At 44.4% G+C, this 16,241-nt stretch overlaps 1 protein-coding gene across 2 annotated transcripts in view; it reads left to right on the forward strand.

Moving 5' to 3' along the window:
• Positions 1-16,241, forward strand: part of CREBBP (CREB binding protein) — a 156,463-nt gene that overhangs the window by 94,771 nt on the left and 45,451 nt on the right. For both annotated transcript variants that reach the window (XM_003269219.4, XM_012497415.2), the window contains 9 exons: positions 3,016-3,258; positions 4,630-4,732; positions 5,057-5,203; positions 7,086-7,203; positions 7,720-7,891; positions 8,245-8,289; positions 11,797-11,921; positions 12,555-12,734; positions 15,477-15,893. In XM_003269219.4, the coding sequence (XP_003269267.1) occupies positions 3,016-3,258; positions 4,630-4,732; positions 5,057-5,203; positions 7,086-7,203; positions 7,720-7,891; positions 8,245-8,289; positions 11,797-11,921; positions 12,555-12,734; positions 15,477-15,893 (1,550 nt within the window). The remainder of the gene's footprint in view (positions 1-3,015; positions 3,259-4,629; positions 4,733-5,056; positions 5,204-7,085; positions 7,204-7,719; positions 7,892-8,244; positions 8,290-11,796; positions 11,922-12,554; positions 12,735-15,476; positions 15,894-16,241) is intronic.

Below are 16,241 nucleotides of genomic sequence, written 5' to 3' on the forward strand. Positions count from 1 at the left end.
AAGGGGTGGTGAGTCTGGGGGATGTTGGGGAGCTTTAAAGAGGTAAATATCCGGGACAGGAGTGTTGCTTGATGGGCCCAGAAGAACCCGGCCAGTGTGTTAGTGCACTGCAGGTGTGTTGTGACTTCCTAAAAGTTAGAGCTTTATGCTCTAGCAAGGAAAAAAGATGTAAAAATGGCCAAATGAGCACACGGCCTTGACAGTGGAAGAGGTTAAGTGGCAATAATGCAGAAGGGATGAATAGAGAAACTTCATCCTTAGGGATGCCAGGTAGATGGACCAATCTCCGTGCATTTCTGTTCAGTTGCAAGGCACTCCATGGGCTGCGCTGCGAGGGCCCACGGTGTGCTGGCCGCTGCACTATACCTGGCATGTCCCCTGGACTCTGCACAGCAGGTTACGTGGCCTATGTGGCAGCTGGTGAAGAGCAAAACCAAGTTTGACGTTCATCCCACCTTTCAGGGATGCACAGGGAACGTGAGATGAGTCTGATTTTCCCTGTCCCAGGGTTCCAAGGTGCAGTTTGGGTGCGTTAGGTGATTATTAGATAATCTGTTGTCCCTAGGCTCAGGGAATGCAGAGATTGTGCCCACACCGTATCTGGGAGTCTGGCAGAGTGTACTCACTGAGTCTGTCATGTGAGTGAGTGAATACACGAAGGGTCAGTGTCTAAAGACAAGCAGGGGTACAGGAGGCACTGTGGGATTTCAGAGAGGGATCGGGAATACCACCATGGAGCATGTGGAGCACCTTGAGGTTGCAGTACAGTTGATGGTGGCTTGTACGTAATGACTTCCCTTTCAGTCAGCCATCACCCCGCAGTGAATGCCTGAGTACCCTTACCCTTCAGTATTGGTGTCATTTCATCGAATAGCATCATTTCGACTTCAAATTCAGCCATGCTTAAATGGCAGAGACCTTCTTTATTTGTTCATAATTTCCTTTGCTTCTGAATTTTAGAAATGATGAGTTCCAAATGCCTCTCATAGGTATATTTTCTTTTAAAATAAAAATATAATGTTTACGTTTAGAAAATGAATGCCTTTAACACAAAACGCAGTGACCATGTCAGCAGCTTGCATGGGAGGCCTGTGTGAGTATGAGGCGTTGGCTGCCCTGTAAGTGGCTGTGGGCTTAGGAGTGGCATTCACTGTAAGGTGGGGCATTTTGGTTAGGTAGATGGCACTTGGGGAAGTGTGGATAAAAGGGAAATGTAGTAGGAAGAAGTCAATAAAGCGTTCACGAGGAGATGGAAGGCTCCATACTTTGTTTCCTTTAAGTTCCTCTCCACAGTCCATCACCATGTGTGTGAAATATAGTGTAGCCCTGTTCTTCCTTACATCGTAAGGTTATAGAAAAATAAACTATCCTGCCACTGTTAACTTTGATTTCTATACCATAGTGCTTCTTAAAAATGTAGGCTGTCGGTTTCAGAAGTATGGTGGACACATGTTTAAAGTTTTGGGGAGTAGTAAGTATTAGAATACTTTTAAAGGTATTGTGCATGACTTACTTCAGCTACACACTTGTCATAAAGTGCACCTTGGGAGTTGCTTTTCATTTATGTTAATGAGTGCTTGGTGTGTATAATTGTGTCTGATGAGTGTTAATGAGTTGATCTGAATATCGTTATTAGAAAAGTTAATAGTATGGAATGTATAATTACCAGGAATTTTTTTTTCACACATTTTAGTTTAATTAAGTTGCTCTGGTAAGTATTGGGGTTATTATAGGTGCACTGATGGTTGAATGTGAGAATATTACTGTTAAACATAGTGGTTGGAATTTGAAAGGAAGGCTTTGTGGTCGTGTTTTATGTATCAAAAATGGTGTGTTATAGCAGCAACACTATAAGATGCTGTTTTTAACATGACTCTAAAATTTGTGGACGTTAGAAAGGAACTCAAAAATAAGAATAAATAGTATGACATAGAACTTCTGCCATATGATAAATTTTCACACAACAACATTTGGGTTGTTGGGACAAATGAGTGGGCAGGCAAACAGGTAACGGGTGGGTAGGTAGGTGGGTAGACGAATTGACCTTGAAATGTCCAAGTTGGTGCAAGGTAATGGAGTTGTCTCTCCATTACCTTGGAACCCCTTTGGGATGGAGCTCCTTATGTTAACACCAATTTTTCCTTTAGTCTCCTGGGGTTAGCTAGCTGGAGGGGCAACTTCCCTGCCAGCCAGCAGTGGGCCTAGGTAGCAGAAGCTGACGTTGGCTGCGTGAGGCAGAGCCACCTCTTGAATATCAGAGGTGCTGAGGTGGCCCCTGGATAATAAGACCCATGCGGAATTGCAAAGCCTCACTCCAACCTTAATTTCAAACAGCTCAGTCAGTCAATCAAGTACAGTATTTCTTGAACAGCTTCATGTAGCCAGAGAGCTCAGCATGGTGCTCTGCTGCATAGGAATCCCGTCAGAAGGATATGTTCATGCTGTCATTGTTTGTGTAAGTTTCAAGGACTTGGAATTATGTGATTTATAAGAGCGCATCATAGATTTATTAATTAAAACTGACCGACCAGGTATCATCTCTGCTCCTTCTCTTAAGCCCTCTGTACCTGTGCAGGTAAGCAGTGAAGGACAGGATTGGGGTCAACAGGAGGGGGCTCCTCTGTTCATCCCAGAGGTGTCTGCTGGTCCCCCGAGAATCAGATGTTTCCCTTGTCATACATTTGCCACTCCCTGGAACTGACTTCTTGAGGAGTCTCTAGGTTTTAAGACATACTAATTTTTTTCAAGTGATATCTGTAAGATTTTATGATCTGTTGCATGCTAAGATAGAAACTTGACTTTTCTTTGACTTTTTGTTCCTCACTTACTGCTAGGCAGAATAAATGAGTCCTTCAGCACAGTTCCTTTCTCCCTAGCCTAGTTTACTGCTTTATGATATTCATGTATAGTATTTTGATGAAATATATTTGCCTCTCAATAGTTTTTATATCATTTGTGGGCTTCTCCCTTTTACTTACCATTCTTGTTTGTCTGTCTGTCTGTTTGTCGTTATAGCCATCCTGGGGTCTCCAGCTAGTGGAATTCAAAACACAATTGGTTCTGTTGGCACAGGGCAACAGAATGCCACTTCTTTAAGTAACCCAAATCCCATAGACCCCAGCTCCATGCAGCGAGCCTATGCTGCTCTCGGACTCCCCTACATGAACCAGCCCCAGACGCAGCTGCAGCCTCAGGTTCCTGGCCAGCAACCAGCACAGCCTCAAACCCACCAGCAGATGAGGACTCTCAACCCCCTGGGTAGGTGAAGGAACTCTCAACTTCGTTCTTACTTGTCCACATGCAGCAAAGGGAGTGGAGTGATGGAACCCAAGGCAGTTTTCAGTTTGTTTTGTGTTTTTTACTACAGTGGTTGAAATAAAAATCTCCTAGGAAAAAGCTGAAGTATCTGATGCAAGGAAAATGTTACATGCTTATGAAAAAGAGCAGCATTTGCAAATGAAGCAATGTTTTTGTTGCTTGCTGTGCCACTTCTTTCTGGACAGTTTTCATAAAGAATGTGCCATGTGGCTCAGAATGCAGATCTCACAAGTCAGGATGCTGACTGGACACCTCGTGCTGACTGTTGTCATTTATTTGATGGAGAACTTGTGTGTGCCAGTTTCTCACACATCTTGATTAGGGTCTACCCCTCAGTTGGAAGTGACCAGCCTGGACTTCAGCAAGTTAATGACAGAAGTCCTGGAAGCTCTTGGCTCAGGCTGCTGGTCATGTCAGCATTTCTTTTGTCACCCCAGCCCATTATTTGCCAGCCTTTGGTCATTTGCTCACACATCGCCATGATTTTGCCACTTCTGCATATGGTTTCCTTAATATTTTTCTTTAAGTGGACATTGTCCCTTTACATTTAGGCTTAAGCTAAGCAGTGATGTCTGTGAAGTCAAGACTGGCTGACTAGTTGTGCTAGTTTTCTTCTTTCCCTAATAGAATAACTATTTTACACTTAAAAATTACTCCTTAAAATATGCCCAGCTAAAGTCATTCTATTTGTTGCTTTTTGGAAAACAACTGCCCTAATGAATGTCTCACTAATACTGGCCAGGAGACTGGATTAGAATCCTGAGACCCAAGTGTTAATCTAACTCCTCTCCTGTTGATGGTATAATTTGGGACTAGCTTTACTTTTTTTAGTCTCAGCTTTCCTTTCCTTTAATATGAAGATTGTAGACAAATTGACCTGTATATTTTTTTTCTGAGCTTAATTTCTATGATTTTATTTTCTGATATTGGGGGTGGAGACACAGAGGTATGTGTCAGTGCAGCTGAATCACTCAGGAGTGATACTAATGAAGCAGAATGAAACTAAGAGGCTGCATATGGGTCATTTATAACTTTTTCACTTAGATACCAGCTAACCTCCATAAACACACCTTACTTTGGTTACCAAGTAGAGTGGGGAGGGTGTCTACTGATTATTTGTGCACGTTGCTTACCATTATTGAAAATATGACACTCAGAGTTCCTGCCTCAGTGCTTACTATAACTGGCCAGAATCACTTATTTAAATAATCACCAATTGTTTATATGCTGACATGTTGGTTATCTGTCATCAAAACTTTGAAGTATATATTAAAATGTAAGAGTTGATTGATTTCTTTTCTGTCTTTAAAGGAAATAATCCAATGAACATTCCAGCAGGAGGAATAACAACAGATCAGCAGCCCCCAAACTTGATTTCAGAATCAGCTCTTCCGACTTCCCTGGGGGCCACAAAGTAAGACCCTGTTTCAGTTCTGAATGACAGTCCGACAGGAGCATGGACTGAGAACCACACAAAACTGATTCTTTCTAAATGTGTGGTAGAGAAAATAGTTTAAGTGGGGTGGTGAGGGGTGAATGCTGTTTTCCTTTTTTTCTTTAATTATAAATGTAGAGCAGATAACAGATTAAACATAGTTTAAGTTTTATTTATTTACATCACTTGGCTCTCCTGACTTAAACTTTTAAAAGTCACATGTGGTGGTAGAAGAACCTTATTAGACAAAGTGTGTTTGAGTCGCTTCAGTAGATGAATGAAGTGTCTTTATTTCCTCCTTAGCCCACTGATGAACGATGGCTCCAGCTCTGGTAACATTGGAACCCTCAGCACTATACCAACAGCAGCTCCTCCTTCCAGCACCGGTGTAAGGAAAGGCTGGCACGAACATGTCACTCAGGACCTGCGGAGCCATCTAGTGCATAAACTGTACGTAACAGTTTTGCAGTTTCGTAGATGTTCCTGTGTTGCCCATTGGCTACCAGATGGTAGCCAATACAAGTCACGTGCTTATTTAGGGAGCCTCTCTCAGTGCTGGTAGAGTTCTAGCAGCCCTAGGCAGGCCAGATTCCCGCACTGTATGTCCTCGGTGAGCGGGAGTGACAAAGAACATTGGTGGCTCTGTACTGCCGAGGGGCACTGACTTGCAGCCCCTATCACCGAGGCAAAGACCGTCAGTGCAGCCTGGCCTTAATGTGCTTCTGCACTTCAGGCTGCATGAGGGGGCTGGGGTTAGCTCAAGAGCCTCACCTTATTTTGTAGTTCCAGATTCTAGTTGTGGAGACCCCTCAGAATTAGAAAAGTTTAGAGTATAGATGGCATGTCATTATTACCTTACAGTTAGTTAACATAACAGAAAGTTAACAGTTAACTTTTTTTTTTTTTCTGAGACAGAGTCTCGCTCTGTTGCCCAGACCGGAGTGCAGTGGCGCAATCTTAGCTCACTGCAACCTCTGCCTCCCAGGTTCAAGTGATTCTCCTGCCTCAGCCTCCCAAGTAGCTGGGATTACAAGCGCGTGCCACACCCCCCAGCTAGTTTTTGTGTTTTTGGTAGAGACAGGATTTCACCACGTTGGCCAGGCTGGTCTCAAACTCCTGACCTCAAGTGATCTGCCCACCTCAGCCTCCCAAAGTGCTGGGATTATGAGCCACCGCACCCGGCCTTTTTGTTGTTGTTGTTGTTGAGAGAGAGAGACGGAGTCTTGCCAGGTTCCCCAGGCTGATCTCAAACTCCTGGCCTCAAGTAATCCTCTTGCCTTGGCCTCCCAAAGTGCTGGGTGGCATGAGCCACCACACCAAGCCTAACTTTGTTGAGCTAGTTATTTTAAATGAGCTAGACTTATATTCCCTTTGAGTTTTTTCCCTTCCTTATTTTGATCAAAATTTTTTTAGTAATAAGTAGTTTAAAAATCAGCGATTTGAAAATCGTGTTATTCTGGAAATGACCCAGCACATACTTGTTAATAGCAAAATATTGATGTGTTTGATGTGTAGATAAGTTGATAGGTCAGGATTGTCTCCAGGGAGTTACTTCATTCATGTATTGATATGGTAGGCAAGAGAGGCTTGGCATTTCTCTCCACACTGTATTGCCACCAGAGATACATGATCCTAATTTTGTAGTGCTCATTTGACGGCATTGGAAGTAGCTTCAGGCCAGGTGCAGTGGCCCCCACTTGTAATCCCAGTGCTTTGGGAGGCTGAGGTGGGAGGATTGCGAGAGCCCAGGAGTTCAGGCCAGCCGGAGCAACATAATAAAACTCCATCTCTACAGAAAATTTAAAAATTAGCCGGGCATGGTGGTGTGCACCTGTACTTCCCAGCTTACTTTAGGGGCTGAGGTGGGAAGATCATTGAGCCCAGGAGTTCAACGTTGCAGTGAGCTATGATCATGCCACTGTACTCCAGCCTGGGCGATAGAGCAAGACCCTGTGTCTTTTTTTTTTTTTTCCTCTTTTTGATACGGAGTCTCACTCTGTCGCCCAGGCTGGAGTGCAATGGCACGATCTCAGCTCACTGCATCCTCTGCCTCCTGGGTTCAAGCAATTCTCTTGCCTCAGCCTCCTGAGTAGCTGGGATTACAGACACCCACCACCATGCCCAGCTAATTTTTGTATTTTTAGTAGAGACAGGATTTCACCACGTTGGCCAGGCGGATCTCAAACTCCTGACCTCAGGTGATTATCCCGCCTCAGCCTCCCAAAGTGCTGGGATTACAAGCGTGATCCACTGCGCCTGGCCGAAACCCTATGTCTTTAAAAAAAAAAAAGAAAGAAAAAAAAGTAGTTTGATAGATGTGTTATTTTTTCAGCGTCCAAGCCATCTTCCCAACACCTGATCCCGCAGCTCTAAAGGATCGCCGCATGGAAAACTTGGTAGCCTATGCTAAGAAAGTGGAAGGGGACATGTACGAGTCTGCCAACAGCAGGGTAGGTTGCTGCTTACTGTGCTTTGGCCTCTACAGCATCTGTAGTAGACAGCACTACATTTGTCTGCTTTGTTATCTGGAAATAGTGGAATCTGTGTAGTTGGGACAGATTCCTCACCTTGAGGCCACTGGCCAAGGAGACTTCCCAGATAAGACACAAATTTCCTGCAGAACTCTCTTGATTAGCTACATTGGTACATGGAGTATATAAATTTACATTATATCCATGGGATATATTTTTCATAGTAGGTGGTATTGTAATATTGCTAGCATCAGTGAATATTCAAAAAGTTCATTTGAATGAAATGGAACATGTATTAGTACCTACTATTTGATATGTCCTATAAAGTCATTGGGAATTTAGCAAGAATGTGGGCTTCTGGTGTATCAGGTATTTGCCTACTGCTTTTGCCAGTGCACTCAATGAAGAAGTTCATTAGTTAGAACCTACAACACAGATCATTCAGTTGCTTTTTACAGTTTTAAGTGTTTCATATTGAATATTATTGCTTTTTAGGATGAATATTATCACTTATTAGCAGAGAAAATCTACAAGATACAAAAAGAACTAGAAGAAAAACGGAGGTCGCGTTTACATAAACAAGGCATCTTGGGGAACCAGCCAGCCTTACCAGCCCCGGGGGCTCAGCCCCCTGTGATTCCACAGGCACAACCTGTGAGACCTCCAAGTAAGGATTTTATTTCCTACTGCCATCCCTTAGCCTGTTTCCTTGATTTTCCTTCGTGTTTGGGGTGTATTTCTAAGAACAGAGAATTAGAATATCTGATGCATGCCCTGCAGAAGCTGTTGATATGGCAGTGGCCCTGACCACCTGCCTCAGGCCATGTTGGGACACTGAGTTTCTCTCTTGGGAAGGCCCTTTACAGTGTGCGCTGGCATTGGAACACACGTGCTTTTGGACCTGTTGGCTGTTTTCCCTTTTAAGTTTGAAGCCCTAATAAGAAATTTCCTTTTCCTGAATCAAGGATTATATTAAATAACTAGGGTGGTTTTGTTTTTGTTTTTGTTTTGCCACCGTAGATGGACCCCTGTCCCTGCCAGTGAATCGCATGCAAGTTTCTCAAGGTATTGAACTGTTTGCTGTGAATCATATTTTAGTTTAACATTCAACAGCCATAACTTTCACTGTTTTTTCCTCTCCCCGTGTGTATTTCTTTCTAACCCTTTCTTCTTTCCATTCCTTTGCTGATGAGCAGAATTCAGTTCTACAGGTAGTATGGGTATGTTTACAGTATGAAGTTTGGAGATTATAGGAAAGATCTTCCAAGAGATAAGAAGCAGTATTTAGCTCTTTATTTATTTATTTCTATTTTATTTTATTTTTATTTTTTTGAGATGGAGTCTCACTCTGTCGCCCAGGCTGGAGTGCAGTGGCGCGATCTCGGCTCACTGCAAGCTCCGCCTCCTGGGTTCACGCCATTCTCCTGCCACAGCCTCCTGAGTAGCTGGGACTACAGGCGCCCACCACCATGCCTGGCTAATTTTTTGTATTTTTAAAAAAGACGAGTTTCACCGTGTTAGCCAGGATGGTCTCGATTTCCTGACCTTGTGATCCATCCACCTCAGCCTCCCAAAGTGCTGGGATTACAGGCGTGAGCCACTGCACCCGGCCTTAGCTTTTTATTTTACGTTACATTATGTTATGTTGTGTTGTGTTGTGTTGTGTTGTGTTGTGTTGTGTTGTGTTATGTTGTTACGTTATGTTATGTTTTACGTTATGTTAGGTTATGTTATGTTATGTATGTTATGTTATGTTATGTTATGTTATTTTTTTTTTGAGACGGAATCTCACTCTGTTGCCCAGGCTGGAGTGCAGTGGCACGATCTCGGCTCACTGCAAGCTCCGCCTCCTGGGTTCATGCCATTCTCCTGCCTCAGCCTCCATAGTAGCTGGGACTACAGGCGCCTGCCACCACGCCCAGCTAATTTTTTGTGTCTTTTTTTTTTAGTAGAGATGGGGTTTCACCTTGTTAGCCAGGATGGTCTCGATCTCCTGACCTTTTGATCCGCCCACCTTGGCCTTCCAAAGTGCTGGGATTACAGGCGTGAGCCACCGTGCCCGGCCAGCTTTTTGTTTTTTTAATGGATGATGAAGGGGGCATGATACATTACTCTTAGGAAGAGTCCGAGAAAGAGCACTCTAGATGTGGGGAGGGAGTGCTTCTGAATGCTGAGAAGGAGAAGCATGCAAGACAGTCCTAGACTGCTGAGGACTTGCAGAGGCTGAAATGGGGATGGCACGGGCTGCTCTTGGCCCTAGGGGTTAAAACCTGCCCAGCTGGCTGGATGTCAACTTCTGGAGAGAGTGTACACACAGGTCCTGTGCCAGATTGGGGTGGCAGCAGCTTTCTCAACAACCTTGAAAGGTTCTTAAGTAGAGAGCCTCTGGTTTTTGGTTGGTTGAAGCAGTTATTTTTATTTTGGGGTAGGGAGCATTTGAAAACCTTGTAGCTCTTGACCATTGAGACCGAAGCAGGAGGACATTTTTCCAGGTTGTGAAACAAGATGGTGACATTATCCAGAAGACTCTGAGGAAAGAGTCTTTGCTGTGGTTTGCAGAGTAGTTTGGGAAGGAAGGTAGAGATCATTTTAAAAGTTGTGTTCGGCCAGGCGCGGTGGCTCACGCTTGTAATCCCAGCACTTTGGGAGGCCAAGGCGGGCGGATCACGAGGTCAGGAGATCGAGACCACGGTGAAACCCCGTCTCTACTAAAAATACAAAAAAAAAAATTAGCCGGGCGTGGTGGCGGGCGCCTGTAGTCCCAGCTACGCAGAGAGGCTGAGGCAGGAGAATGGCGTGAACCCAGGAGGTGGAGCTTGCAGTGAGCCGAGATTGCGACACTGCACTCCAGCCTGGGCAACAGAGCGAGACTCCGTCTCAAAAAAAAAAAAAAAAAAGTTGTGTTTGTATTGCATCCTGGAAAAGACTTGGTGGATAAGCTGATATTATGGAAAAAAAACTTATCAGGGACTTGTTTTGATGGACTAGATTTGAGGGGTGAAAGAAATCAAGGAGTCAGGCTGGGCGCAGTGGCTCACACCTGTAATCCCAGCACTTTGGGAGGCCGAAGCAGGAGGATCACTTGAGGTCAGGAGTTTGAGACCAGCCTAGCCAACATGGTGAAACCCCGTCTCTTATTAAAAATACAAAATTTAGCCGGGCATGGTGATGCACGCCTGTAATCCCAGCTACTTGGGAGGCTGAGGCAGGAGAATCACTTGAACCCAGGTGGCGGAGGCTGCAGTGAATTGAGATCGCACCACCGCACTCCAGCCTGGGCAAGAAGAGCGAAACCTCATCTCAAAGAAAAAAAGAAAGAAATCAAGGAGTCAGAGAAATTGAGCCTTTGGAAAGTGGCTCAATTCTGTGTTGGGGATTGGTCCAGGACTTCAGCCTGGATAGGAAGATGCTGCTGGCGTGGGGTATGATGAGCCTGCTGTTTGCCAGCAGAATATTGGAATAGATGTTTTCTAGTTATGCACTTAGCAACCTCCCTGCCAGCACATCTGGGTGAATACAGATTTCTTTAAGTGCTGTTCTTAGTAATTGTTTTTCATTTTGTTTAAAAAAAATTCTCAAAAAAAAAAAAAAAAAAAATTCTCAAGGAGAGGGGAAGCTTACATTGTAGACTCCCTGGAAAGTCTTCCTGGTCTGCATCGGCACTCAGTTATTTGAGGGTACCGTTTCTAGGTAGTCATTGAAGGTAGTGCTCCGTGAGTCATCCTTTGAGCCTGCTCATGACTACAGCAGCGCTAAGGCAACACCTTCCAGAAATTCTCTAAAGGATTCTGTCAGATTCTAGTGTTGGTCCTAAGACTAATTTGAACTAGTGCTTCTTTAGAACTCAGAGTTTACAGAGTATTATTGGAAATTGGAAGGAACTAGACACCACAGTCTGGAGACACTTACTGGCTGTGAAGTATCTTTCGGTGATGTGGTGTTCCTGTAAACTACAGGAGGCTGAGGTTGAGGACGGCTGACCCTTGGGCACTTCTTAATGCTTAAGGTGCTTGCAAAATTAAAAGAATGTTTGGAGTCTTAGCACAGATTCTAACAATGAATGTAAACCCAGCAAGGAGCTGGGAATCTTCAGATGATGGGCGCCAGCTGCTCCAGAGGCATTAGGTATGGGTGTGCACAGAAGCTTGCCCTGGTCTCTGGAAACATCTCTTCTGTAGATTGTGGGGGTGCTGTCCTTCTTTCAGGGCACCTCCTTACCCTCTTTGTTGCTATGATACTTTGTTTGGTACTCTGCCCTCTGGCTCAGCTCCACCACAGCCTCGTTTAATGTCTCACTTACTTGTTCATGTCTTACCCAACCTTATGCCTTCATGTCCTCGTCCTTCCCTGGTACCCGTCACCATGCCACCGTCACCACCCCCACATTGATGCCATTTTCTCTGGATATGGAGAAGTGTGTTCCATCATCATCTTGATTAATTGGGTGATTTCTTTTCAGTTTTCTGTTGCCTCTGTGTTCCATCTTATTTTACTTAGAGTTTATTTAGCAAGTTGTAATTCTGTTTTCCTGTGGGTGCTCTTCCTAATGAACTGTTGTGGGTACATTTACAGGGATGAATTCATTTAACCCCATGTCCTTGGGGAATGTCCAGTTGCCACAAGCACCCATGGGACCTCGTGCAGCCTCCCCAATGAACCACTCTGTCCAGATGAACAGCATGGGCTCAGTGCCAGGGGTAAGTGTTCTCTTTTGCTGTGCTGCAGATAGCCCTCCCTCTCACATGGAACATTATCAAAGCAGCAGAATTCATGTCACTTGAGAATCCTCTGGTTCTTGTTCCTTTGAATTTGGGTTATGCTTTATTTCTTTTATCTCTCCTTTAAAAAAAATCATTACTACACAGAATTATTTGACTGTTAGTTATTTTATTGGTATAACAAATTCATAGGAATATGTGGCTTTGTGAGAATGTGGGAGTTCCAAGGCTGGAGAAGGCAGCCTCAGATATGTGGCCAGCAGGGAATTGTAAGCATCTGTTGACTCTCGCTCTTCCGTGGCTGCTTTCTAAACACTTTAGAGAACTCATAGGCATGCCTTAAACTTTAAATTATAGCCTGCTATTGATTTCTATTCAGAGGACATTTTGAAGCTGGCTCGTTTGAAAGATTGCCTGAGAAAGTGTGTAAGGTGCCCAGGAGCCCGGGAGTTCTTAGCAAGTGGTGGTCTCTTCCCATGAGGAACGGCAGGATGTGAGCCCTGTGCTTGCCATCCTCTGGAGTTGTGAGGCCTTGGGTCATTCTGGCTCACCTTGAAAACTCTGGCCATCAGCTTCCAAACTACAGCTCTGGTGGTGCTTGTTGTCTCTTAGATGGCCATTTCTCCTTCCCGAATGCCTCAGCCTCCGAACATGATGGGTGCACACACCAACAACATGATGGCCCAGGCGCCCGCTCAGAGCCAGTTTCTGCCACAGAACCAGTTCCCGTCATCCAGCGGGGCGATGAGTGTGGGCATGGGGCAGCCGCCAGCCCAAACAGGCGTGTCACAGGTACTGTGCCCCACTGGGACCGTGGCTCCATAAGAAATAAAATTTTTGTTTTAAGTTTTGTTTGTTTTTTTTCTGTCTTCCTTCGTGGAAATTAAAATTCCAGAATGAACCTTTCATTTCTATGTATCAGCTTCTCTTTATTTTCCGCACCTTTGTCCTGTAGTCCTTACCTTGTTTGGAATTTCTCTTATCCTTTCTGGGTTAACTATATGCAAAAGTGGGAATGGATTTAGAATTTTTGGTTTGTGTGCTTTTGTGTTTTGATCTTTGGGTTTTTGTTTTCTTATTTTTTGTTTGTGTATTTTAAATTCTCAGTTTAACGTGACCCTGAGAGGCATTAGGATTTTAAAAAGGGAGGGAGAAGGACCCGTGAATTCATTCTTGATCATTTGGCTTGCGTATCTTTTGACCTGTCTCCACTGCCAGGTGAAATCAAGCTAACAGAATCATTTCAATAGCTCCCTTCTTGTTAAATGTTTTTAATTTCTCAATCTAGAGCTGAAGAAAACGATTTTCCATTTACTCCTTTTTTCCTCTTTTGTTAGTTGTAGTCCATATGATTGCTACTGTATACAAAATACACATGTATATAAAACAGACCAAATCCTCCCTGAAAGATAAAATTCTTTTTTTTTTTTTTTTTTTTGTCTGTTTTGAGACAGGGTCTTGCTCTGTTGCCCAGACTGGAGTGCAGTAGTGCCATCTCGGCTCTGCAACCTCTGCCTCCCAGGTTCAAGCGATTCTCCCGCCTGAGCCTGCCAAGTACCTGGGATTACAGATGCCTGCCACCACACCCAGCTAATTTTTTTTTTTGTATTTTTAATAGAGACGGGGTTTCACCATGTTGGCCAGGCTGATCTCGATCTCCTGACCTCAGGTGATCCACCCACCTCGGCCTCCCAAAGTGCTGGGATTACAGGAGTAAGCTACCGCACCCAGCCTTGTTTTGAGTTTTTAATGTGAAATAATACTGCATAAGTCATTATTATATATTAGATTTCCTCACTAAATGATTATTCTTAACTTTCCATAACATTTCATTTCTCTAGAACAAGGATGAGCAAACTTCGTGTAAAGGGCCAGATACTAAGTATTTTCAGCTTTTCAGGCCATTCAGTCTTGGTTTTCGTAATTTACTTCTGTTCTTGTAATGCAGAAGCTGCTGTGGTACATAAATGTGGTGGCTGTGTGCCAATAAAGCTTTATTTACAGCAACAAGCAGCTCAGTGTGTTTGGCCCTGGGAGATTGCCAACCCCGCTCTAGAACAGTGATTCAAAACCATTTTTAAAATGTTCACAAATAATTCTGAAGTGTCTCCCCAGTATAGAACCACTGCACTGACACAGTTCTCTTTCAGTAACTAATGTGTGTGTGTGTGTGTGTGTGTGTGTGTGTGTGTGTGTGTGTGTGTTTCAGAGAGAATGTTTTTTTTTTTTTAATTTTTAATTGTTAAGGGTACCTATGGATGTATATATTTATGGTCAGTAACTTTTATTTTTATTTATTTTATAGTCCCCAGGGAAGAAGCAACTTAAAAAAAATACCTTTTTCTAAGCTAAGCTTAGAAAATGTTAAAGAACATTGGGTACATGTTATAGAACATGAAGCTTACAGGCTGGGTCAATGTACAGTAGCCCCCCCAGTCTGTCATTTCACTTTCTGAGGTTTCAGTTACCTGGGGTCAACTGTGGTCCAAAAATATTACATGGAAAATTCTGGGAATAAACAATTCATAAGTTTTAAATTAATTAGCCAGGCATGGTGTTGCACGCCTGTAATCCCAGCTACTGAGGAGGCTGAGGCAGGAGAATCATTTGAACCCAGGAGATGGAGGTTGCAGTGAGCCAAGATCACGGCGTTGCACTCCAGACTGGGTGACAGAGCGAGACTCTGTCTTTAAAAAAAAAAAAAAAAAGGTTTTAAATTGAGTGCCATCATTCCAAGTTGGATGATGAATTCCTTCACCATCACACTCTGTGCCACCAGGGATGTGAATCATTTATTTGTCCAGCATTTCCACACTGTAGGCACTACCCACCTGTTAGTCACTGAATGTCCACCTTGGTTGTCAGATCCAAAAATCTTGGTTAATATTGGGTTCAGTACTATCCGCAGTTTCAGGCATTCCAAGACTGGGGGGCGTCTTGGAATGTATCCGAGGGGATATGAGGGGACTGCTGTAGATGTGTTTGTTTAAGCCATAAGTTTCAATGGTTATTTTAATTATATAAATCAGACTATAAGAAATGTGTGTAGTTTTACTGTTACTGAGGAGTGCCCATTACAAGTGTATAGCTCGATGAATTTTTACAAGCAGAACACTCCCAAGAAAATGTGATTAAATTCCCATACATTTGGCTGGGCACGGTGGCTCACGCCTGTAATCTCAGCACTTTGGGAGGCCGAGGCGGGAGGATCACTTGAGGTCAGGAGTTTGAGACCAGCCTGGCCAACATGGCAAAACCCAATCTCTACTAAAAACAGAAAAATTAGCTGGGCGTGGTGGTGGGCACCTGTAATCCTTGCTACTCGAGAAGCTGAGACAAGAGAATTGCTTGAACCTGGGAGGCGGAGGCTGCAGTGAGCCGAGATCGCACCATTGCATTCCAGCCTGGGCGACAAGAGTGAAACTCTGTCTCAAAAAAAAAAAAATTTTTTTTCATACATTTAATTTTTCAAATGTTTTATCACATTTTCAAATGAGGGAAATAATTTTAACATACTCTGTCCGTTTCTGGTAGGGACAGGTGCCTGGTGCTGCTCTTCCTAACCCTCTCAACATGCTGGGGCCTCAGGCCAGCCAGCTGCCTTGCCCTCCAGTGACACAGTCACCACTGCACCCAGCACCGCCTCCTGCTTCCACGGCTGCTGGCATGCCATCTCTCCAGCACACAACACCACCTGGGATGACTCCTCCCCAGCCAGCAGCTCCCACTCAGCCATCAACTCCTGTGTCGTCTTCTGGGCAGACTCCCACCCCGACTCCTGGCTCAGTGCCCAGTGCTGCCCAAACCCAGAGCACCCCTACAGTCCAAGCAGCAGCCCAGGCACAGGTGACCCCGCAGCCTCAAACCCCAGTTCAGCCCCCGTCTGTGGCTACCCCTCAGTCATCGCAGCAACAGCCGACGCCTGTGCACACGCAGCCTCCTGGCACACCGGTAAGCCTCTCTCTCTCTGCTATTTTTGGGCCAAGACTCTTAGAAGATAATTTTCCCATAAAAATTGTCTGTCAGGCCAGGCGCGGTGGTTCACACCTGTAATTTCAGCACCTTGGGAGGTCTAGGTGGGAGAATCATTTGAGCCCATGAGTTCAAGACCAGCCTTGGCAACATAGTGAGACCTCGTCTCTACAAAAAAAAATTTTTTTTTTAACTAGACAAGCCTGGTGGTGTGTGCCTGTAGTCCCAGCCACTCGGAAGGCTTAGGTGGGAAGATCACTTGAGCCTAGGAGGTACAGGTTACAGTGAGCCAAGATCACACCACTCTACTCCAGCCTGGGCAACAGA

Source organism: Nomascus leucogenys, chromosome 18, assembly GCF_006542625.1.
Source record: "Nomascus leucogenys isolate Asia chromosome 18, Asia_NLE_v1, whole genome shotgun sequence".
In the NCBI taxonomy this organism is placed as follows: domain Eukaryota; kingdom Metazoa; phylum Chordata; class Mammalia; order Primates; family Hylobatidae; genus Nomascus; species Nomascus leucogenys.